At 41.6% G+C, this 24,876-nt stretch overlaps 1 protein-coding gene and 1 long non-coding RNA gene across 2 annotated transcripts in view; one reads left to right on the forward strand and one right to left on the reverse strand.

Moving 5' to 3' along the window:
- Positions 1-3,027: 3,027 nt before the first annotated feature.
- Positions 3,028-24,876, reverse strand: part of LOC128371710 (uncharacterized) — a 30,489-nt gene continuing 8,640 nt past the window's right edge. The window contains exons 3-4 of the mRNA XM_053332089.1: positions 9,351-9,471; positions 3,028-3,207 (exon numbers count right to left, since the gene is read on the reverse strand). Of these exons, the coding sequence (XP_053188064.1) occupies positions 3,028-3,207; positions 9,351-9,471 (301 nt within the window). The remainder of the gene's footprint in view (positions 3,208-9,350; positions 9,472-24,876) is intronic.
- Positions 13,772-14,747, forward strand: LOC128371866 (uncharacterized). Its single transcript, XR_008322825.1, has 4 exons — positions 13,772-13,802; positions 14,183-14,288; positions 14,492-14,578; positions 14,727-14,747. It is a non-coding gene; the product is annotated as an uncharacterized LOC128371866 (long non-coding RNA).

Consider the following 24,876-nt stretch of genomic DNA (forward strand, 5'->3'; position numbering starts at 1 on the left):
GTATTATAGTGATGTAGTATGTAGTATTACAGTAAAAGTACTGCAGTATTATAGTGATGTAGTATGTAGTATTACAGTAAAAGTACTGCAGTATTATAGTGATGTAGTATGCAGTATTACAGTAAAAGTACTGCAGTATTATAGTGATGTAGTATGCAGTATTACAGTAAAAGTACTGCAGTATTATAGTGATGTAGTATGCAGTATTACAGTAAAAGTACTGCAGTATTATGAGTGATGCTTTCATGTTTCATGTCCGTCATCATTTGACGAGCGTAAAGAAAAACAGAAATAAAATGAATGTAAATGTCTAAACAGAAGAGGATGAACAGTGTTGACAGTGATGGAAGGAAATACTGAGGACAAAAGGCCTCTCTGTAACACACACACACACACACACACACACACACACACACACACACACACAGTGACGCTGGCTGTGACATCGCAGACACACAGAGGACTCCATTATTCACATCAAATATTTTGTCGTCTGTTTTTCTTCCCAAACTGACTCTGAGACGTTTTCATTGTCAAAAATCTTTAAACTCACAGAAACGTTCACGTCAGATTTGACCCATTTTTACATTTGAGATCAAAATAAAGAATCTAAAAGCCAACCAGCGTCTTCCTCTGCAGACTGAGGAGCCTACTGTGATTAGAACTGGAGCTCAAAGAAGACATATCTGTGTTGCTGTGTGTGGGACAATATAATCTTTTGAATCTTGACCATTAGGACACACACACTCTCTCACACACACACATACACACACTCTCACACAAACACACACACACACATCTGACTGATAGAGGAATGAACACTGCCATCTAGTGGTTACTGTCAGGAAGTGCAGCTTTCCTCACTATATCTGCTCCATGTATTTATGTATTTTAAAGACAGATACCTAGGTGGAAGGTTTTAAACATTTACTTTTGAATCTTGACCATTAGGAGACACACACACACACACACACACACACACACACACACACACACACACACACACAGACACATTTCCATCACTTCAGAGGACATTTGATTTTGTTGAGGGAAATTTGAGTTTTGTCCCCAGAAGTGAGACGAGTCCCCACAACATCAGTAATATCTGATACACACACACACACACACACATACACACACACATATACACACACACACACATACACACACACACGTATGACTGATAGAGGAATGAACACTGCCATCTAGTGGTTACTGTCAGGAAGTACAACTTTCCTCACTACATCTGCTCCATGTATTTATGTATTTTAACCCTCCTGTTGTCCTTGAGTCAAGGATGGAAGGAGGGAAGGAAGAAGGAAGGAAGGAAAGGAGGGAGGGAGGAAAGAAAGACAAGGATGGAAGGAAGGAAGGATAGGAGGGAGGAAGGAAAGGAGGGAGGGAGGAAGGAAAGAGGGAAGGAAGGAAGAAGGAAGGAAAGGAGGGAGGGAGCCCATCTCCTTTAGGCCTATCTCCAAGCTGCCTTTTATCTCAAAAATCTTTGACCCGGGAGGACGACACAAGGGTTAAAGACAGATACCTAGGTGGAAGCTTTTATACATTTACAGAATATATTCTGCAGTCGTGGAAGAAGTGTTGAGACATTTTATTTTAAGCAAAGATTATATTTAATTTGTACTGTGATTGGAACTGGAGCTCAAAGAAGACATATCTGTGTTCCTGTGTGTGTGACAATGCAATCTTTTGAATCTTGACCAGTAGGACACACACACACACACACACACACACACACACACACACACACACACACACACACTAATGTTGTAGTCAAGATCACTTAACCCAAGACCAAGACATTAAGGGGGCGAGACCAAGTCAAGACTGAGACCAAACCAATGAAAGACCATTACTGTAATCATAATCATGTAATATAAATCAAACCAATATAACAGCTCTGCTATAAATCCTACTTTTATCAGTTTTTAACATTAACATTGTCAATAAAGTGATAATTCTACTTTGTTTATTACTGAGGTTATACTAAGTGCTGGTCTACTGAGGTACATTATATCGACTGGTGTTCCTAATATTTAGCCCCTCCTCATGTATGTTAATGGAGTGGACAAAATATTAGGAACACCAGTCATATAAAGCACCCTAATACACCATCACCCAACACTATAATAAACATAAAGTAGAATTATCTCCTTCCTGACAATGTTAACAAAAACTGAAAATGTATAAACTTCATAAATGTAGAGTAGTTGGATTAGATTGAATTAGATTACACAGGTGATTATATTGAAGTAACCGGTGATTATATAGCATGTTGAAAGAAAAAATGTAGGTTATACCACTTATACTTTAATAAGAGACTACAGTGGTAGTTACAGAGCCGAGCAGAGGATTTACTGATGCTGTTGTGAAACCTTCCAAACATCATCCAATTCTAAGAGAAATAAGACTTTTTGTGGGCTCTGAGGTTCATAACAATTTATCCATTGTTTTACATCTGATTAAGACTTTTTAAATTTCTTCTTTCTTTATTATTATTATTTTTTTAAATGGCATGAATGAAAAAGTATTGAACTTGGCTGAACACTGGAAATGACCAAATTGCGGGATCAGTCTTCAATGTAGCGCGTGGATAAATTATTTCATTTTAAAGTAATAAAACAATAACAATAATTATAATATCTTTATTTGTATAGGAACCTTACTTACAAGGCATGCAGCTCAAAGTGGTTTAAAATAAAAGAAGCGACATACACCAAGCGCTTCACATTAAAAGCACATAACATAAAAGCATGCAAAAAAACCCATTAATGTAACATAAGATGGAAAATAAAAGCTGTTTGATTACATTAAGCGAAAACTCAGAAAGTATTTAACCCCATGTAGACAATCTATAATCAGCATCTCGGTATCTGAAGAAGCAAACAGGATCTCCCTTTTCCCAACGGACACAGTCTTAATTAACTGAACTATGCCTCCCTCAGGTTATATCACAGAATCCTAAACTAATGCTAAATAGTGTGAATACAGAGTTTCCCCTTCCTGACTAAATTAGGATGCCTGAATGTTCACCGAGCGCTCCAGTGGTGACTCACTGCCAGGCCACAAGTCATTAACAAGAGCTTCAGCATATTCGAAAGTATAAAAACTTCCAGGAGATGTGGTTATAGGCGTTCCTTTTCCACAGTACGTGAGGTTTTCTCTCAGTCGCTCAGCATCAAACTTCAGCACCTAAAACAGAAGAAGAGACAAACAGCAAACCTGCTGTAGTCATAAATGCATTTCATCAACATCATCAGTTCGATGTGTGCAGAGAGTTAACATCCATCCTGTACAAAAGTCAAACAACAGGAATTATATGCATTAATTTATTGTTTTCATACTGACATTATGTAAGGCAGTAGCCTAAATAAGCCACAAGGTGTCACTGTCTATTCCTTTTCCTACTTTGAACAGTGAGATAAATGATCATACCTGTCCTTCCTCCACATGCAGGGCGATGGTGACATGATCCCAAACATAAAACTCTTTCTGATATCTAAGCAGCTCGTTCACTTCCACCTTCTCATCGTTTCTGACAAACTCAAATCTGACACAAAGACAAAAAGCAAACAGAAACCAAATGTTTAATAAACTCCAAAACTAATAAAACAAAAGCTTACTTTAGTTCCTTAGTTCCTGTTTTGTTAAACTATTATTATTATTAAAAGCACTGGGGGGGTGGGTCCCTGTTTAAAGAGCTGGTGTTCTGGTCCCTTTCGACTCATCATTATAATGATTTAGTCTATTTGAAACATATCTGTGATATTTTATTCACTAAAACTGGTTTATATTTCTCTAAATTTCTTTACATAAAATCTGCATTATTAATGAACACCTGCTCTGATTGGCTGCAGGTGTGGCCTCACCTTCACCCTCAGCCAATCAGAATAATCTCTGATGAAAGCAGCAGCTGTGAGATAATGAACAGACTCTATGAAGCAAAGTCTGATCCTGAACAAAGAAGCTGACACTCTGCAGGATGTTACAGGATGCTCACATCATGCCTAAATGTTATTTTCAAAAGTAGATAGAAGTCGTTAGCTTAGCTTTAGCACAGCTATATTTCACTAGCAAGTACCACACCAACAACAAGATGCACTTCAGTGATTTATTATTATTTGCCGATTTTTTTGGGGGGGAGGCTTATAGGGCAGCATGGACCCTCAAAAACCTCCAATTAAGATTTAGCAAATCTGATGCTCTGGAAGAACTGAATGGTGAGATGATGATGCATGGTGAAAGTGCTGGTATAGCTAGGAATGATGAGGCACTTGTCTCGATTCAGAGATGAAGAGAGCTTCTGACAATGATAAACGGTGGGATTTCAGGAATTGCAATTTATGGAGACCCAACATTCCCCCATGAGCAGCTCTTGGTGACAGCTGCAAGGAAAAATTCCTTGAGCAGAGCCTGGCTCTGGTGGACAGACATGGCAGCTTGGGTCAGATTGAAGAGTTGGGATGGTGAATTTAGAGAATGAGAAAACTGGAAAATGCAAATGAAAACATGACTTTAAATTTCATGCAGTGTGAGGAATGCTAGAGCTGATGGAGGGGACATGAACTGACAATACTTCGGCAGTAAAAGGAAGGCGGTGAGGATTTTAGCCGGCTCTGAGCAGTGAATTTAATTGAGAGTGGATGGATACCAGGGTTTGCTGTCAGGAGTTTAGAGAAAGAGCAGATAACTGTAAGATAAATGTGTGGTATGTGGAACATGCAGTGGTGCAGCCACTGCATGTTTAAAACTTTAGGCCCATCTCTAAGCTGCCTTTTATCTCAAAAATCTTGGAGAAAGTTGTTCATGCCCAGCTAAAGTCATTTCTGGATGAGCACAACGTCCTGGAGTCAGCCTTACTATGGGTTTTTAAATTATATCCTTCTAGCAAATTACTCTGGTGATCATGTCATTCTTGTCCTGTTGGACCTAACTGCAGCTTTTGATACCGTGGACCACAACACCCTAGTGGCTCGGCTAAGCCACCTAGTGGGCATCTGTGGTACTGCACTGGACTGGCTCAGATCTTATCTGGCTGACAGAAGCATGAGTGTAGAAATCCAGCTCTGCTCCACTGCCGTATGGGGTTCCACAGGGGTCGGTCTTAGGGCCCCTGCTCTTCTTGCTGTATTTTCTGCCACTGGGCTCCATCCTGAGAAAGCATGGCATCTCTTTTCACTTTTATGCTGACGACAGTCAGATTTATGTGCCGCTGAAAAAGAAAAATGCTTTCTCCCTAACACCACTTCTGGCATGTCTTGAAGACATCAAAGCCTGGATGGCTTTGAACTTTCTTAACTTTAACGGAAAAAAAACAGAAGTGATGGTGTTTGGTCCCAGTGGCCTTTGTGAACCAGCTCCATTTGACTTGGGTCCTTTGGCAGATTATTTTAAGCCAACAGTCTCAAACTTGGGTTTTAAGATGGACAGTGATTTTAAATTGGATCGGCAAATTAGTGCTGTGCCCTTAATTAGCCCTTCCTCACACTACAGCACTTTGAAACAGTGATCCATGCCTTCATCACATCCCGGCTGGATTACTGTAATGCACTTTATTTTGGAGTCAGTCAGTCCTCCCTCGCACGTCTCCAGTTGGTGCAAAATGCAGCCGCTCTCCTCTTAACTGGAGTACGTAAGAGGGAGCACATAACGCCCATCCTGGCATCCCTCCACTGGCTACCTGTACACTTTAGAGTCCATTTTAAGATTCTTTTATTTGTTTTTAAATCTTTAAATGGACTGGCCCCGCTCTACCTCTCCGAGCTCCTTCACCCCCATGCTGTCAGCTGATCTGCTGCTCCTGGAGGTACCGAGGTCAAAGGTCAAAGTGGAAGCTCAGAGGGGTAAGAGCATTTTCTGTAGCTGCTCCTAAACTATGGAACAAACTTCCTTTACACATTAGACAAGCCTCCTCACTGTCCGTTTTTAAAACTTGTCTTAAAACCCATTTTTATACCTTGGCCCAGCATGAGACTCTGCTCCTGTTTTACTGTTTTATGGTTTTATTGTTTGTTTGTTTTAATTATTGTTTTATTGTTTTTAATTTGTTTTAAAAACAATAAACAATTATCTTAGTATTTATTTCCTGTTAATTGTTTTACGTTTCCTGTGTTGTTTTTATCTATTTATGTACAGCACTTTGTTTCAGCTGTGGTTGTTTTAAAGTGCTTTATAAATAAAGTTGAAGTTGAAGATAGTGACAAGATGGAACAGCATGTAGGTTACTGTACATTATACTTGTCATAAAAGCAATAATGGCAGTGTAGATCTTGTGAGTTGCTGGTGATGTTTCAAGAATTTTTGCAAGCATTCAGGTGCCAGGAGCCCTGTCTAGTTCTCGCTGCAATGGCTGCTGGAGCCTGATGTCCTGAATAAAGTTGTCTGCTGTTGTTGCTTGAAGTTGGCAGCAGGAGGCGCTGGCATCCCGGTGCCAGGTTCCTTGGCTAAGGCTTGTTGTGGATATTTGTAATGTAATATAATTAAAGACATGATCACACTTGATCAATAAATATGACCCATCTAGTTGGTGGTCAAAAACAATATAGGATACAAGTTAGAAATAATGAGAAAAATCCTTAAAGAAACAGGAGCTGTTTCTGTTTCAGAAAGAACTGAACTGAGGCGATGCATAAAGGACCAGTAGAAGATAAATAAGAGTTTTTAACTGGAAATCAAAGATGAACATATTGTTACCTGTGAGTCTCACACATGGCCTCAGGCCTCCAGATGAAGCAACCATCTCTGTAAGCACAGAGAGCTTTCGGGTCGTCAGTCAGTAAAGGAAATCCTGAGAACAGTTCCTTATTGGCTGGGCTGTGGACCAGCACAGCGTACATCACTTCCTGTTTGTACAGGGCGGTCTTGAACACCCGCATGACGGGCTGGGCACCGGAGCAAAGCTGGAGGAAATAAAACAGGATGTAATGAAAGAGTCACAACCAAACACAGACGCAGCGTGCTGTAGTACTCTTTCCTCTCCTGATAGTTAAATATTAACAGACCCTGACAGGTTTATACCTGCTGGCTGTAGGCCGTCAGCACCTCCTCCAGCGGGAAGGTGAAGCGGTACGAGCCCAGCCTGGAGGAGTCCAGGAAGGCCGGCGAGGTGGCAAACTTCCCCAGAAAGCTTTGCTGTTTCTGAGCCTGCTCCTCTGTTCGGTCTGGGTAGATCTGGTCCAGGAGCCTCGTCTCAGCAGACTGGATGTCCTCAGGTCTCACCATCAGACTCCACCACACCAGCCACAGAGGACCCTGAGGATCAGGGTCAAGGAAACCATTACTCTCCTTGATACCACGTAAACCTCTTCCATCTGTGTCATGTTTCAGATGAGTCACATGAAACTCTGGTCGAGGATACGGTGGGATGTTTTCCTTGAAGAGATATTTTTTCTTTTCGGGTTCCAAATTTTGAGCTTTCTCCTTTAATTCACTCAGTTTCAGGTGCTTGCCTTTACAAAAGTCCTCAATATGTCCTCTCTTGTTGATCTCTCTTTCCATGGTCAGGTGATGAGAAGATAAAGTAAAAGTCTGTACTGTCTGTCGTCTCTCTCTGTTATTAAAAACCACAGAGTTGAACTTTTATATAGAGCCACTCCTATGTCCTCTTTTAAGACAGTCATCATGGTGATGTCACACTGGGGAGGAAAGAAGAATAACGAGAAATGTTTTATGACAGAGAGCACTGTTATCACTAGATGTCGTGAACAGAAGAATAAGAGCATGTGGATCAGATTATTTGTAGTTTAGTGAGAAACATACATTCGGTTAATGTAATGTATTTTATATTCATTTCTTCTCACTTTAAGATCATCAGTTCATAACTGTGAACTGTCCTTTAGAATTTGGTAAAATTAGTGAAACTTTGCTGTAAAAATGCTTATTTGAAAGAATATTTACGTAAAAGTATAATTAAGAATTATTAGCACTTTGTACTGAAGTTAGTAATATAAAGTTAAGAGGTTGTGAAATGTACACAGCACTGACTCAATCTACTATGATGATGTTTAATCTGATGCTGATCTGATCTCTCACACACAAAGTTCACAAATTCACTAATTCATGTATAAACATTGTGCCTCCGTGTGTCTAAATGATCAAAATCCTCTGATACAGTCCATTCATTTTTAAATCTTTTACAACTATGGTTATTTTATGATTATCAGGCCTTTTTATCAGATCATGTTTGAAGTTAGCACAAAGACACTGGTACTGTGTGCTACTTAAATACATTTGACTGCCAAACCTGCTGCCACTCCTCAACACTGAATTGGTTCTTCAGGTCATCTATGAGTCATGTGAGTTATTATCTGTTTTCCCTGAGGTGTTTTACACAGGAAGACACACACACATACTGCAGATGTTCAACACTTTATAGTTTCTGTTTTTGCGGGTCCAACACATGAAGCCCATGTGGGCTAAATGAATTCCATTTAGGGTCCATCTTGATCCCACTAAGACCCCATATGGGCAAACATATGGGGTCTTAGGCCAAGTCCACACGTAGCAAAACGATCATTTCCCCCTCCGTTTTCCCTGGCATCGTTTCAAGAATATTTGCGTACAAACGGATCCATCTCAACACGACTCAACACGCTACTTCATATTCCAGCCTGTAGGCGGCGCAACATCTAACATCCTCAATCAGTCTGTTTAAGTGTGACTGTGTCATTTTAACGGAGTTACACAGACAGACTCTAACAGGCAGCACTCGGTTTGCTAACACAAACACAATAGTTTCTCCATTGCAGCTGTTTCCCCGCTGTATGTTCAAACACACGGTGCGTTCAAGGACCCGTGGTGTGTTCAAAGACTGTGTGTTTAGGGCCCGTGATCGTCCACCAAAACCGTCCGGGGGAACGCGCGCAGCCTATTAAAGCCCATAGACTGTATATAAGATAAGTTAAGATAAGTTAAAGCCTTGGATGTACGTCCATGGCTGAGACTGTATCTGTTGACTGTATGTTATCACAGTGGAAGGCTGAGCTCGAGGGGTGTGGCGATGACATCATCGAAACGCAGGTATGCATCTTCACCATCCAAACGAACACTCAAGGGCTGCGTCACCCTGGGACCAGGTTTCAGAAAGCTTCGTTTTCAGGCAATGAGTTTATAGTATTCGTTTGGACGATCGGCCAAAACGATGCAAAACATCTGCGTTTAAACCAAAAAGCGTCTCCGTGTGGATGGCCTCTTAGTGGGTCTTAGCTTAAAAACAATGAGTGTAAAAATATAATAATCAGCTTTCTCAAATGCACAGTGTGCAATTTAGATGTTTTTAATGTGAACTGAAATGATTTGATGATATTTTCTCTGACCAGTGAGATAAATGATCATACCTGTCCTTCCTCCACATGCAGGGTGATGGCGACATTATCCCAAACATAAAATGGACGGTCAAATCCAAACAGTTCGTTCACTTCCACCTGGTTCTCATCACGTTTGTAGACCAACTCAAAACTGACACAAAGACAAAAAGCAAACAGAAACAAAATGTAAATAAACTACAAAACAATGTCTCATTTTAGTTCCTTTGTGTTTTGCTCTTTTGTTAAACTATTGTTATTATTATAAAAGCACTGGATTGATTTGAATCCTTAAATCTTTATTCCTTCTTTGTGACATTTTATTCACTAAGGTGGTTTATATTTCTCCTCTGTCCTCCAGCTGTTTCTGAAGCTATTTGCATCAAATCTACATAAATGATCAAAATCCTCTGATGCAGTCCATTATTTTTAAATCTTTTACAATTATGGTTATTTTATGATTATCAGGCCTTTTTATCAGATCATGTTTGAAGTAAGCACAAAGACACTGTGTGTGCTACATAAATACATTTGACTGCCAAACCTGCTGCCACTCCTCAACACTGAATTGGTTCTTCAGGTCGTCTATGAGTCATGTGAGTTATCATCTGTTTTCCCTGAGGTGTTTTATACAGGAAGACACACACACATACTGCAGATGTTCAACACTTTATAGTTTCTGTTTTTGCGGGTCCAACACATGAAGCCCATGTGGACTAAATGAATTCCATTTAGGGTCCATCTTGATCCCACTAAGACCCCATATGGGCAAACATATGGGGTCTTAGTGGGTCTCACCCAGTTTGGCCCCACCTGAAACCCAGACAAACCTGACCATGAAATGACAGACCAACAGAAGAACACGTTTGTTACGGTCAGCACCTGAAACTGAGAATTAAAGGAGAGAGATTTAGGAAACAGTGTATAGATACATCTGAGGATGCGCTGGGACAACGTTGGCCCACTTTTCGGACCTGTTGATCCAAATCCACCTAGAGGCCCTCTCCGCGGCCTCTACGGTGGACTTGATGGCTCTCCTGTTCGCAGCTCCTGTGATGCCAAGAAGGGTGTAGATCTTGCACAAGCAGCGGGCAGCAAAGCCTCTGCACCCCTACCTCCACTGGTTCACAGCGAGCTTTCCAGCCCCTCCTCCAACACTCCTCAGTGAGCTCTTGGTACTTGAGCCGCTTGCGCTCATTGGCGTCTTCCATGCAGTCCTCCCAGGGGACTGTCAATTCCACAAAGAGGACCTGCCTAGAGGAGGGAGTTGTCAATACCAGGTCTGGCCTCAAGGAGGTAGGTGTTATAAACTCCGGGAATTTAAGCTGCCTGCCCAGGTCTATTCGCAGTTCCCAGTCTGGTGCCGATGAGAGCAGGCTGGCTGATGGTGTTGGCTGTGGACGTGGCTTCTCTCCGGCCTTTACAAAGTTGATCCTCCTCTGGCTGCGGACATGCTTGTTATTGTCCACTGCACTGGAGATGGCCTCTGCCACTGTCCTCAGGACCTGGTCGTGACGCCAGCGGTAGCGGCCCTCTCCAAGGGCTGATGGGCAGCTGCTCATGATGTGCTCTAGAGTCCCCCAATAAACAAATGTCTCCTCAAAGAGAACATCCCGCCGTACCCTCAACCATGTGACTCATCTGAAACATGACACAGATGGAGTAATGGTTTCTGTGACCGTGATCCTAAGGGTCCTCTGTGGCTGGTGTGGTGGAGTCTGATGGTGAGACCTGAGGACATCCAGTCTGCTGAGACGAGGCTCCTGGACCAGATCTACCCAGACCGGACAGAGGAGCAGGCTCAGAAACAGCAAAGCATTCTGGGGGAGTTGGCCACCTCGCCGGCCTTCCTGGCTTTGAGCACTTCACAGATAAAGTTAAGCATCAGTTGTGAATGTGTTGCAGTATTCATGTGATGTTTGAGTTAATGCTTTAATTTCATGTTAGAAGTTTAGTATCCATTGCTTGTGCTTTAATTTGTAGCAAATTGACGATGTGCTTTTATTTTGATACATTGTAAGAATGTGAAGCTTTATTTTGAAATGTGAGCAATGCATTGTGGGATTACTCTGCAGTCTTCATTGGGAACAAGCAGAGAAGCACATGGTGAAAGTTTCTCTACGCTACGTTAACATACTAGCTGTATCAAACACTTCCTGTCACACTGGAATCATTATCTAGCTTAATGTGTAAAAGGCATGTTTTCATTTTATCCAGATGAATTTCAGGATGGGACAGCACCATAGATTAAAAGTGATGGACAGTCACCATGACATCACCCTTTGGTTTGTGGACTGCCATTTTGAAGCCTCAAGTTTATTGTCACCATCTTTGATTTTTGGAGCCAGAAGTGACCTTACTACAGTATTTACAGTCTATGGTTAACTGTGATAATGCTGATGGGCCTAAAATCATTCAAACAAAATGTAATTACCAGAAAATCAGACCAGCTGATCCCTTAGAGGCTCTTTTAATACAACCAAATGTTGAAGAAGACACTATGTGCAAATATTACGAGGTGTAACCAAAATAGGCCTCTTTCAGTTTGCCCCAGAATATCTCCACACAGGTTGAACCTCACTGTGGGTTTGATCTGTGCATAAATAAAATATAGTGTTGCTGTGAGGGTTAAAGAACAACACCACAGTCTGTATCTCAAACCCACCAACCACTGACCTCAACACTGAGGTGACATAAAGTAAAAGTAGAATATACAGAATGCATATTTCAGTGGAGGTAATTTGAGAGTTAACAAGCGAAAACTCACAAAGTATTTCACCATGTGCACATAATCTGTTAATCAATGCCTTTCTCCCAATAGACACAGGCTTAGTAAACATGTTCCAGGTCATCAAGTCTCCAGTTATATTTAATAAGTAATTGGTGTAAATACTTAAAGTCTGCAGTTATAAATGTTAATACATACAAACATTATTCTGTTGGGCATTTTTTGCTTTTATTAGTAGATACAGTTGCATAGAGACCTGCAGGTGAGAGAGAGAGAGAGAGAGAGAGAGAGAGAGAGAAGGATGTGACGTTCAACAAATGGAGCTTTTCCACTAAACAGTTCTAGCTCGACTCTACTCTGTTTTCTCTGCGGCTTATTACTAATATTATATGTAAACTTTGAGTGCCACTGGACTGCTGCCTGGATGAGTACATGATTTATTTCCAGTGTTGAAAAGTCACCCTGATCATATTCTGGTTTTGATAATTGCACTAACACTAACTAAATAACTTTTACTGTTGCAGTATTAAGTACATCTTACTGGTCAGTATCAAGTGTGACAGGAGATGTAAGCAGAGAGTAGCACACAGAGTACAAGGCCGTAGCAACATGCACTACACTACAGCCCTTCACACACACACACACACACACACACACACACACACACCTGCCTGCATTTGAGCAGTAAGAGTGTCAATATATTGAAGTTGTTATATTATTCTCATGTAGCCTTGAACTGTTGCATTGTTTAATCTGCTGAGTATACGGGAAATGACTGTGATGTTTAAAGGGAACTATGTTGCACTAATTAATAAGGGTTTTTATAAGTGATAAGAAGTGAATGCTTGCATTGTCTTGCCAGAGTCACACCACTGTACCAAAAAAACACAATGTAGCTTGAAGTGGAAAAATACGGAGAGTGAAAAGATGACCTTTAATGTGTTTTCAGCAAGTATGTGAAAGTAGGATGTTTGTCTCTTAACAGTTGTGTTTCAGGTTGGGCTCTAAGGCGTCACAACAACGGATGGAGTCAGGTATCACGAGGAGAAGGAATGACACGTCTTGAGCCAATCAGAAGAGGACGCCGCCTTGCGTTACACCTATTGCCCTGTACGCTGTAAAACACTGGGTCAGGAAGAGATAGTCAGTCAGACTTCGTGAACTGATGAACACTCTGTGGCTTGTCAGGGATACTATAAGTCAGACCCAGAGCTCTGTAATATTGCACATTCTACTGGTGTTAAAATAAAACTCCTTCTATTTCATTAAAAGAATACGTGAGGACAAACTGACAGTCTCCTCAACAGGCTCCATCAGGGATAGTATCTGGTACCTGCTGCTTTTTGAGTACCTGCTCTGCTGAGGTTCCAAGCGAGCCGAGCCGATACTAAATGTGACATCATCACACTGCCGGCCTCTGATTGGTCAGAGAGTCACAGGAAGAGTCATGAGCCGTCCCACACAAGAATCAAAGGGTTAGGGTGAGGGTTATCTTTAAATATCAACAACAGCGTTACAGTGATTGGTTTCTCTTCTCTTTGCTTTGTGTGTCACAGAAAGACACATACAGCAGCAGGAAGGAAGGAAGGAAGTGTGTGAGACACATACAGCAGCAGGTACACCATCGCCCCATGTCCTCCATTGGTTATGTAAGTAGGAACTATAGAAATGGAAAAGGTTCCTGGTGTCGAGTTGAGTAGAGCTAGAACTGTATAGTGGGAAAGCGCCTTAAGGTCCCTTGCTGGACTTGAACCCGGGTATGTGGCATGTGCTGTAACCACTTGGCTATTGGATGCTCCACATGTTAATAAGTGCATTTTCTTTCTTCCTGTATGTGCCAGAGCAGCAGGAATGTCCTTGTGTGACATTCTGAGGTGACGATAATTAGCTTGATTGAAAGTATCACCTTTTGGGATTTTATGGGCTCCACGACATTATTTTCAGTGGTGAGATGTAAAATAGTTTGTTGAAATGAACTTTAAATGCTTGGTGGTGTAGACATCATACATGACTTCATCCAAAACTGTTTAATTGTATTTTTAAGTGTTTTTCAGACTGTTGTAACAGCTGCTGAATGTCAGTCAGTGTCTGTGGTGGAACTCACGACTGAATGTGTTTCTTGCATTATGTTGCTCAGATGCAGGAAGCAGTGCAACAAACAATTTCAACAGGAAGTCTTAAACCTCATACCCCAACAGACAGCAGAGAGTCTGAAGCTTTGAGAGGAAGACGGGCAGTTTAATGTAAAACCACAGGAAGTTACTCTAATTTTTAAACCTAAATGACCAAATATGTTTAAACTGTTAAATGTTAAAACTGAAACAATTCTTACTGACAGTCATTAGAACAAATGAAGCTGCTGTTTCTATGCGGCCGACACGTTCAGTTATGACTTCCTGTCAGCATAATTCAGACCTCAGTGTAACTTTTTCACTTTACTGGACAGTCGAGACACAATCTGACTGATAAACCAGGAATCATGGATCCAGGATCATGAAGACTGTGAGCAGCTTGCTGGTTGTTCTCCTTACAGGTACTCTGCTCTTTAACTTTCTATAAGCCTGACTGCACATTAACTTTATGTCATATGAGACAGTTTCTGTGGTTTGTATGAAACAACAGATTTTAGCTGCTAACAGCCCTGAAAGTGTTGTAGACTCTGTTTGTCTTTCTGTCTTCAGTCAGTGGATCCAGCAGCAGGAAGGTTGTTGGTCGAGCAGGTGAGGACGTCACTCTGTCCTGTAAATATGACTTCAAGAGTAACGGACGAACGTCAGCTTGTTGGGGTCGAGGATCAATACCATATTCAGGCTGCAACAACCAGATCATCTCCACAGATGGATCTAAAGTGACAACCGGAGCTTCCAGCAGGTATCAGTTACTGGGACGACTGGAGGATGGAGATGTGTCGCTGACGATCCTGAACACCACAGAGGAAGATGCTGGACTGTACGGATGCAGAGTGGAGATAGCTGGTTGGTTCAATGATGAAAAACATCACATCGATCTGACCATTGAGAAAGGTAAGAAATGGTTTTATAAAATAATAAAGTTTGTGCAGGAAGTTACTTGAAGGATGAAGGTGAAGCTTCTTATTCTACTTATGTTCAGTGTTCAGAGGTTTGATGTTTGATTTAGAGCATTATCAATTAATCTATGTCCATCAAGAGTTCCAACAGTCCAAACCTCAAAGATAATCACTTTATTATCATAGAAGAGCATAAAAACCTCATGCATGATGCACACTATGTTTAGCTCTAGCCACGACCACAGCAGCCACCATAACAGAGACAGGAAGTGATGTCACAACTGACAATGAAACTACAGAGTCCACAGTGACGCTGGTCCAGGAGGTGAGTTGAAGTCAGGCGGAAGACCAGAAATTATAATAATTACAAATATAATTATAACACAACATTAACAGTAACTGTACAAATAAAACATCTTTTATTTGTTTATTTGTTGACAGTCGTGGAGCTCACCTGTTCAGCAGGTAAACAGTCTGCACATCTTCATCGGAAACAGAGTGAAAGTTTTCATCATCATCTTCATACCTGCTCTGCTGCTGACAGCTGCTTACAGTCAGTACACACACACACACACACACACACACACACACACACACACACACACACACGGTCCCCAACAGTGACCAAACATGTCCATGGTAACCTTTGAGGAGGACCATAGACACGTTTGGTCACTTTTGGGGACATTACATAGACTCACATTCATTTCTGTAGATTCACACTAATCTCAACCACTGACCCCAAAATCAACCTTTTCCAGTTTGGGACACGATTTTCGTCTCCAGTTGGACAAACTGTCTCATTTAACTGGTCCTAAGTCTGATATTTGTCAGTTTTCTGAAATGTTTGTTCATTATTACATATACACACATACATGGTGCGTCTGAATGTGATTTCAGTCATGTGATTAAAACTATTTCAGTCTGACTTTAAACACAGAAACAAATGAAAGAAGCTTCATGAAGTTGGATCAGTGTGTTTATTGACAGCCAGTCACACGTCGCCCTCATGTGGCCACATTAGATCATTACATCATGAAAACCAAACTTCAATCATTTAAAACTGATTTTTGTTTTTATTTCCTGTGTCTGCAGGAGTGTGGCGGTCCAATCAGAGCGCAGGGACTGATGAGAGGCTGAACCAATCAGAGGAGCAGGAGAGCTCTGTGTAGAAATGATCAGCTGGTTATTGCTGCTGAATAATGTTTAATAAAGAACTACTGAAAGAGTTCATGTATATTCTCAGTCACATGCAGCTTCTTTTCTTTTCACAGCACTAGTATTCTGGTTTTTATCTTATAGTACTACCGTGATGATTTTGTATCATCTTTTAAACCTGCATGTACACTGGGGTTGCACATCTCTCTGTGATAAACATGATGCATCTAGATTCACAGGTTACGATTCGATTCACAAACGATATCCTTTTATTACAGACCGATTCGATTCTACGGTTAATATTTGTTGTAGATATTTTATAAAGTAAAGAAGCCAATTCTATGAAAGTGACAGTACAAAATGTTCTTTACAAATATGTAAAAGACCTCATATCCCCCCAAGCATTGTGGCTTTATGGCAAAAAAAACAGAACAACAAAATCACACAATGTATTTATTTTTAGACATGGACCAAAAAAAAGTCTGGCTGAAGTGTTGGACGGGAACTCCAGAGGTAAAAGTAGCACAGAACATTTCAGCCTGAACATCGTGTTACATTATCAGCTCCATCACTCAGGCTGACGCTGTCGCTCTTCACCTCCTCCGTTTTCCGTGTTGACACTTGTTTATCACTCATGCTAATACCAGCTAGGCAGCTACGGAGCTACCGACCAGCTTCAGCTCTCGCGTTGTTTTAGAGACGCTGACGCGTGTGTGATGCCGCCAACCGACTCCAAGTCTTGCGATACCCGATCCATGACTCTGCAACCGATCCATGACTCTACAACCGATCCACGACTGTACAACCGATCCACGACTCTACAACCGATCCACGACTCTACAACCGATCCACGACTCTACAACCGATTCACGACTCTACAACCGATCCCTGACTCTACAACCGATCCACGACTCTACAACCACGACTCTACAACCGATCCACGACTCTACAACCGATCCACAACTCTACAACCGATCCACGACTCTACAACCGATCCACGACTCTGCAACCGATCCGCGACTCTACAACCGATCCGCGACTGTACAACCGATCCGCAACTCTGCAACCGATCCACGACTCTACAACCGATCCGCGACTCTGCAACCGATCCACGACTCTGCAACCGATCCGCGACTCTGCAACCGATCCATGACTCTACAACTGATCCACAACTCTACAACCGATCGACGACTCTGCAACCGATCCATCCAGGAATTCATGGCTAATTCATATCATTTGAGGAAGCTGCTACCGATGCAGCCGTATCTCTCACTTGTTGAACCAAATATTTGGTCGCATCAGTTTATCATTCACAACCCTAATGTACTCCTGTAAAATACTGAGTGGGATTGGCACATCATGTGACTGTCAGGTGACCTGGGCCTTTGTAGATTTAAGACGGTGACTATTCAGTTGGTCTTTAGTCTGAAGAAGAGCAGCAAGCTGGACACATCACCTGTGGTATCTTATTAAATTGACTTGCATTGGGAGCTGCAGTGTGAAGACTATTTTCCTGCTTTTACTGAAGTGTGATTTCAAATACAGGACTTTTATTTGTAAAGATGGATTTTTACTCTTTGGCATTTCTACTTTTACTTTTGTAAAAGTTCTCAATACATCTTACACCACTGTATTATATAGACTTTACATACTGTATACATGGTGTATGAAAGCCTCCACCTACATATCTATATATATGTTTTGTTAAAGTTGTACTTCCTGACAGTAACCACCAGATGGCAGTGTTCATTTCTCTATCAGTCAGATGTGTGTGTGTGTATCAGGTATTACTGATTTTGTGAGGACATTCATCTGTTTACTGTGTGTGTGTGTGTGTGTGTGTCTGTGTGTCTCAACGTTCAGGATTAAAGAGCTTCTTGTACTCTAGGATGGATAACTTGGACTGTAACTGTAGCTGGTTGGGAGTATGGGACCAGTGTGGAGCATCAGTAAGAATGCAGCGATGCTGATTTATCTTCAGTAGTCTTTATTACTAACAACAGATAGTTGTGTCTGTGGTTGTTTCCACCACTGCAGTGAAAAGCCACTTCAACATGTTCAGTACTTCAGAGGTGTGACTTCCTGTCAGCATGTTCACACCTCAGCGTGAACGTTTTTTCTTTACTGGACAGTTGAGTCAAAATCTGACTGATAAACCAGGAAAAGGTTCAGCTGCCAGTTTGATGTTGATCATGAAGACTGTGAGCAGCTTGCTGGTTGTTCTCCTCACAGGTACTCTGCTCTTTAACTTTCTATAAGCCTGACTGCACATTGACTTTATGTCATATGAGACAGTTTCTGTGGTTTGTATGAAACAACAGATTTTAGCTGCTAACAGCCCTGAAAGTGTTGTAGACTCTGTTTGTCTTTCTGTCTTCAGTCAGTGGATCCAGCAGCAGGAAGGTTGTTGGTCGAGCAGGTGAGGACGTCACTCTGCCCTGTAAATATGACATCAAGTATAACGGACCAACAGCAATTTGTTGGCGTCGAGGATCACTGCCACGTTCAGGCTGCAACAACCAGATCATCTACACAAATGGATATAAAGTGATAGAAAGAATCAGAGCTTCCAGCAGGTATCAGTTACTGGGACGACTGGAGGATGGAGATGTTTCTCTGACGATCCTGAAGACCACAGAGGAAGATGCTGGACGGTACGGATGCTTAGTGGAGATACGTGGGCCATTCAATGATGAAAAACATCACATCGATCTGACCATTGAGAAAGGTAAGAAATGGTTTTATAAAATAATAAAGTTTGTGCAGGAAGTTACTTGAAGGATGAAGGTGAAGCTTCTTATTCTACTTATGTTCAGTGTTCAGAGGTTTGATGTTTGATTTAGAGCATTATCAATTAATCTACCAATTAATTACATGAGTAACTGATTTTTTGCTTACTTAATAAAATGTCAGTAAACTGTGAAAAATGTCCATCAAGAGTTCCAACAGTCCAAACCTCAAAGATAATCACTTAATTATCATAGAAGAGCATAAAAACCTCATGCATGATGCACACTATGTTTAGCTCTAGCCACGACCACAGCAGCCACCACCACAACAGAGACAGGAAGTGATGTCACAACTGACAATGAAACTACAGAGTCCACAGTGACGCTGGTCCAGGAGGTGAGTTGAAGTCAGGAGTTAAATAAGTTTATAACAAACCAGTTTCATTTAGTTTTTTGATCCAGTTACTCATCTGATTCCTCCACTGCATCAAACAGCAAACAAACAAACAGACAATAAGTTCTTCTTGAGTCTCTGTGTTTCAGAGCAGTTTTGATGACAAAACAAATATTAAACATTTATCTTTAATATGATGTTTGTTAATGTCGGAGTTTGAGGGCAAGCCTCCGTAAAAGGATTGCTGGTTGAGGTGGCAGATTACGGACTATGATTCCGGTCAGAGAATGAAGGGACTTGGAGAGAGAGATCTGATTTGACTTCTTTAATGAGGGTTTTGGACTTTAACATTGCTGTACAACATATGTGGGTGTGTTTGTGTGTGTGGTCTGAAAATAAAGAAAGGAAATAAACTGTATTACAACAATGCTTGACATGTTATTCAGCAGTTAAATCAAGTAAACATCTCTAATTAAGCTGCTATAGGAGCATAAGACGTTAAGGTCCACCAGTAATATCCCTAACTTATATGCATACAACATAACATTAGCAGAGGCAAAGCAGGCTAAACAGCATGGGAGTATAATTACTGAACCACAGTAGTTTCAGTTTAGTTCATCTGTGTGTGTGATGGGATAAAGGAGGAAGACCAGAAATGATAATAATTACAAATATAATTATAACACAACATTAACAGTAACTGTACAAATAAAACATCTTTTATTTGTTTGTTTGTTGACAGTCGTGGAGCTCACCTGTTCAGCAGGTAAACAGTCTGCACATCTTCATCGGAAACACACTCAGACTCTCCTTCATCATCTTCATACCTGCTCTGCTGCTGACAGCTGCTTACAGTCAGTACACACACACACACACACACACACACACACACACACACACACACACGGTCCCCAACAGTGACCAAACGTGTCCATGGTAACCTTTGAGGACCATAGACACGTTTGGTCACTTTTGGGGACATTACATAGACTCACATTCATTTCTGTAGATTCACACTAATCTCAACCACTGACCCAAAAATCACCCTTTTCCAGTTTGGGACACGACTTTCGTCTCCAGTTGGACAAACTGTCTCATTTAACTGGTCCTAAGTCTGATATTTGTCAGTTTTCTGAAATGTTTGTTCATTATTACATATACACACATACATGTTGCGTCTGCATCTGATTTCAGTCATGTGATTAAAACTATTTCAGTCTGACTTTAAACACAGAAACAAATGAAAGAAGCTTCATGAAGTTGGATCAGTGTGTTTATTGACAGCCAGTCACACGTCGCCCTCATGTGGCCACATTAGATCATTACATCATGAAAACCAAACTTCAATCATTTAAAACTGATTTTTGTTTTTATTTCCTGTGTCTGCAGGAGTGTGGCGGTCCAATCAGAGCGCAGGGACTGATGAGAGGCTGAACCAATCAGAGGAGCAGGAGAGCTCTGTGTAGAAACAGTAAAGATCAGCTGGTTATTGCTGCTGAATAATGTTTAATAAAGAACTACTGAAAGAGTTCATGTATATTCTCAGTCACATGCAGCTTCTTTTCTTTTCACAGCACTAGTATTCTGGTTTTTATCTTATAGTACTACCGTGATGATTTTGTATCATCTTTTAAACCTGCATGTACACTAGGGTTGCACATCTCTCTGTGATAAACATGATGCATCTAGATTCACAGGTTACGATTCGATTCACAAACGATATCCTTTTATTACAGACCGATTCGATTCTACGGTTAATATTTGTTGTAGATATTTTATAAAGTAAAGAAGCCAATTCTATGAAAGTGACAGTACAAAATGTTCTTTACAAATATGTAAAAGACCTCATATCCCCCCAAGCATTGTGGCTTTATGGCAAAAAAAACAGAACAACAAAATCACACAATGTATTTATTTTTAGACATGGACCAAAAAAAAGTCTGGCTGAAGTGTTGGATGGGAACTCCAGAGGTAAAAGTAGCACAGAACATTTCAGCCTGAACATCGTGTTATATGATCAGCTCCATCACTCAGGCTGACGCTGTCGCTCTTCACCTCCTCCGTTTTCCGTGTTGACACTTGTTTATCACTCATGCTAATACCAGCTAGGCAGCTACGGAGTTACCGAGCAGCTTCAGCTCTCGCGTTGTTTTAGAGACGCTGACGCGTGTGTGATGCCGCCAACCGACTCCAAGTCTCGCGATACCCAATCCATGACTCTACAACCGATCCACGACTCTACAACCGATCCACGACTCTACAACCGATCCACGACTCTACAACCGATCCACGACTCTACAACCGATCCACGACTCTGCAACCGATCCGCGACTCTACAACCGATCCACGACTGTACAACCGATCCGCGACTCTACAACCGATCCGCGACTCTACAACCGATCCGCGACTGTACAACCGATCCGCGACTCTACAACCGATCCGCGACTGTACAACCGATCCGCAACTCTACAACCGATCCACGACTCTGCAACCGATCCACGACTCTACAACCGATCCGCGACTCTATAACCGATCCACAACTCTACAACCAATCCACAACTCTACAACCGATCCACAACTCTACAACCAATCCACAACTCTACAACCGATCCACAACTCTGCAACCAATCCACAACTCTGCAACCGATCCACAACTCTACAACCGATCCACAACTCTACAACCGATCCACGACTCTGCAATCGATCCATCCAGGAATTCATGGCTAATTCATATCATTTGAGGAAGCTGCTACCGATGCAGCCGTGTCTCTCACTTGTTGAACCAAATATTCGGTCGCATCAGTTTATCATTCACAACCCTAATGTACTCCTGTAAAATACTGAGTGGGATTGGCATGTGACTGTCAGGTGACCTGGGCCTTTGTAGATTTAAGACGGTGACTATTCAGTTGATCTTTAGTCTGAAGAAGAGCAGCAAGCTGGAAACATCACCTGTGGTATCTTATTAAATTGACTTGCATTGGGAGCTGCAGTGTGCAGACTGTTTTCCTGCTTTTACTGAAGTGTGATTTCAAATACAGGACTTTTATTTGTAAAGATGGATTTTTACTCTTTGGCATTTCTACTTTTACTTTTGTAAAAGTTCTCAATACATCTTACACCACTGTATTATATAGACTTTACATACTGTATACATGGTGTATGAAAGCCTCCACCTACATATCTATATATATGTTTTGTTAAAGTTGTACTTCCTGACAGTAACCACCAGATGGCAGTGTTTATTTCTCTATCAGTCAGATGTGTGTGTGTGTATCAGGTATTACTGATTTTGTGAGGACATTCATCTGTTTACTGTGTGTGTGTGTGTGTGTGTGTGTGTGTGTGTGTGTGTGTGTGTGTGTATGTGTGTCTCAACGTTCAGGATTAAAGAGCTTCTTGTACTCTAGGATGGATAACTTGGACTGTGACTGTAGCTGGTTGGGAGTATGGGACCAGTGTGGAGCATCAGTAAGAATGCAGCAATGCTGATTTATGTTCAGTAGTCTTTATTACTAGCAACAGATAGTTGTGTCTGTGGTTGTTTCCACCACTGCAGTGAAAAGCCACTTCAACATGTTCAGTACTTCAGAGGTGTGGCTTCCTGTCAGCATGTTCACACCTCAGCGTGAACGTTTTTTCTTTACTGGACAGTTGAGTCAAAATCTGACCAGGACAAGGTTCAGCTGCCAGTTTGATGTTGATCATGAAGACTGTGAGCAGCTTGCTGGTTGTTCTCCTCACAGGTACTCTGCTCTTTAACTTTCTATAAGCCTGACTGCACATTGACTTTATGTCATATGAGACAGTTTCTGTGGTTTGTATGAAACAACAGATTTTAGCTGCCAACAGCCCTGAAAGTGTTGTAGACTCTGTTTGTCTTTCTGTCTTCAGTCAGTGGATCCAGCAGCAGGAAGGTTGTTGGTCGAGCAGGTGAGGACGCCACTCTGCCCTGTAAATATGACATCACGAGTAACGAACCAACGCCGGTTTGTTGGGGTCGAGGACCAGTGTCAACTTTTGGCTGCAACAACCAGATCATCTACACAGGTGGATATAAAGTGAGAACCAGAGCTTCCAGCAGGTATCAGTTACTGGGACGACTGGAGGATGGAGATGTTTCTCTGACGATCCTGAAGACCACAAAAGAAGATGCTGGATGGTACGAATGCAGAGTGGAGATATCTGGTTGGTTCAATGATGAAAAACATCACATCGATCTGACCTTTGAGAAAGGTAAGAAATGGTTTTATAAAATAATAAAGTTTGTGCAGGAAGTTACTTGAAGCACGAAGGTGAAGCTACAGAGATTCATAAACTTATGTCCAAACCTCAAAGATAATCACTTTATTATCATAGAGGATACAAACTAGAAAATCTTCATGTTTTCAAAGATGGAATCAGTGAATTTTTCCATTTTTGATTAAAAAATTACTGAACTCATTATTCGATGATTACAATTTGATGCTCTTATACCGAAATGATCAAATATGTGTTTTCTGACCTACTGCCTCTTTCATTAAATGTGATGTTAGAGAGAAGCTGGATTAAACCTGTCAGAGTGAAGATTTCACACCTACATGTTAACTGACATCATTCATTCCTCACTGACTGCTGGTGTTGTTCCATCATCACTAAAGACTGCTGCAATAACACCAACACTCAAGAAACCTGGCGCCGATCCAAATGACTTGAACAACTTCCGTCCCATCTCGAACTTGCCATTTCTCTCCAAAATACTAGAAAGAACTGTTGCAGCTCAGGTCCACACCCATCTGTCTGACAACAACCTCTATGAACAATTTCAGTCTGGCTTCCGTCCCCTCCACAGCACTGAGACAGCCCTAGTGAAAATCACCAACGACCTCCTGATGGCATCTGACTCTGGACTTCTCTCCATTCTGGTTCTCCTCGACCTGAGTGCAGCTTTCCACACCATTTCTCATGACATCCTCCTGGACAGATTAGCCTCCATTGGAATCACTGACATCCCTCTGGCTTGGTTCACATCATATCTTTCTGGCCGCACACAGTTTGTCCAAATCAAAAACCTGAGATCTGGCTCCTCTCCAGTCTCTAGTGGTGTTCCCCAGGGCTCTGTCCTTGGCCCCCTCCTGTTCATTATTTATCTTCTGCCTCTTGGTCCCATTATCAGGACATTTGATATACAATTCCACTGTTACGCTGATGATACCCAACTCTATCTTTCCACTAAGCCTACTTCCACTCTGCCACCCACAGCTCTATCCGACTACTTACTGGAAATTAAACCATGGTTCTCACTCAACTTTCTGATGATACCCAACTCTATCTTTCCACTAAGCCTACTTCCACTCTGCCACCCACAGCTCTATCCGACTACTTACTGGAAATTAAATCATGGTTCTCACTCAACTTTCTTAAACTCAACGGCGAAAAATCAAAAAAAACTGAGGTCCTCCTCATTGGTACCAGATCAACCTTAGCAACCACTCAACACTTTCTCCATGTCCATCAACAATTCCACTGTTCCTCCATCCCCT

This window comes from Scomber japonicus, chromosome 13 (genome assembly GCF_027409825.1).
Source record: "Scomber japonicus isolate fScoJap1 chromosome 13, fScoJap1.pri, whole genome shotgun sequence".
NCBI classification, from domain to species: Eukaryota; Metazoa; Chordata; class Actinopteri; order Scombriformes; family Scombridae; genus Scomber; species Scomber japonicus.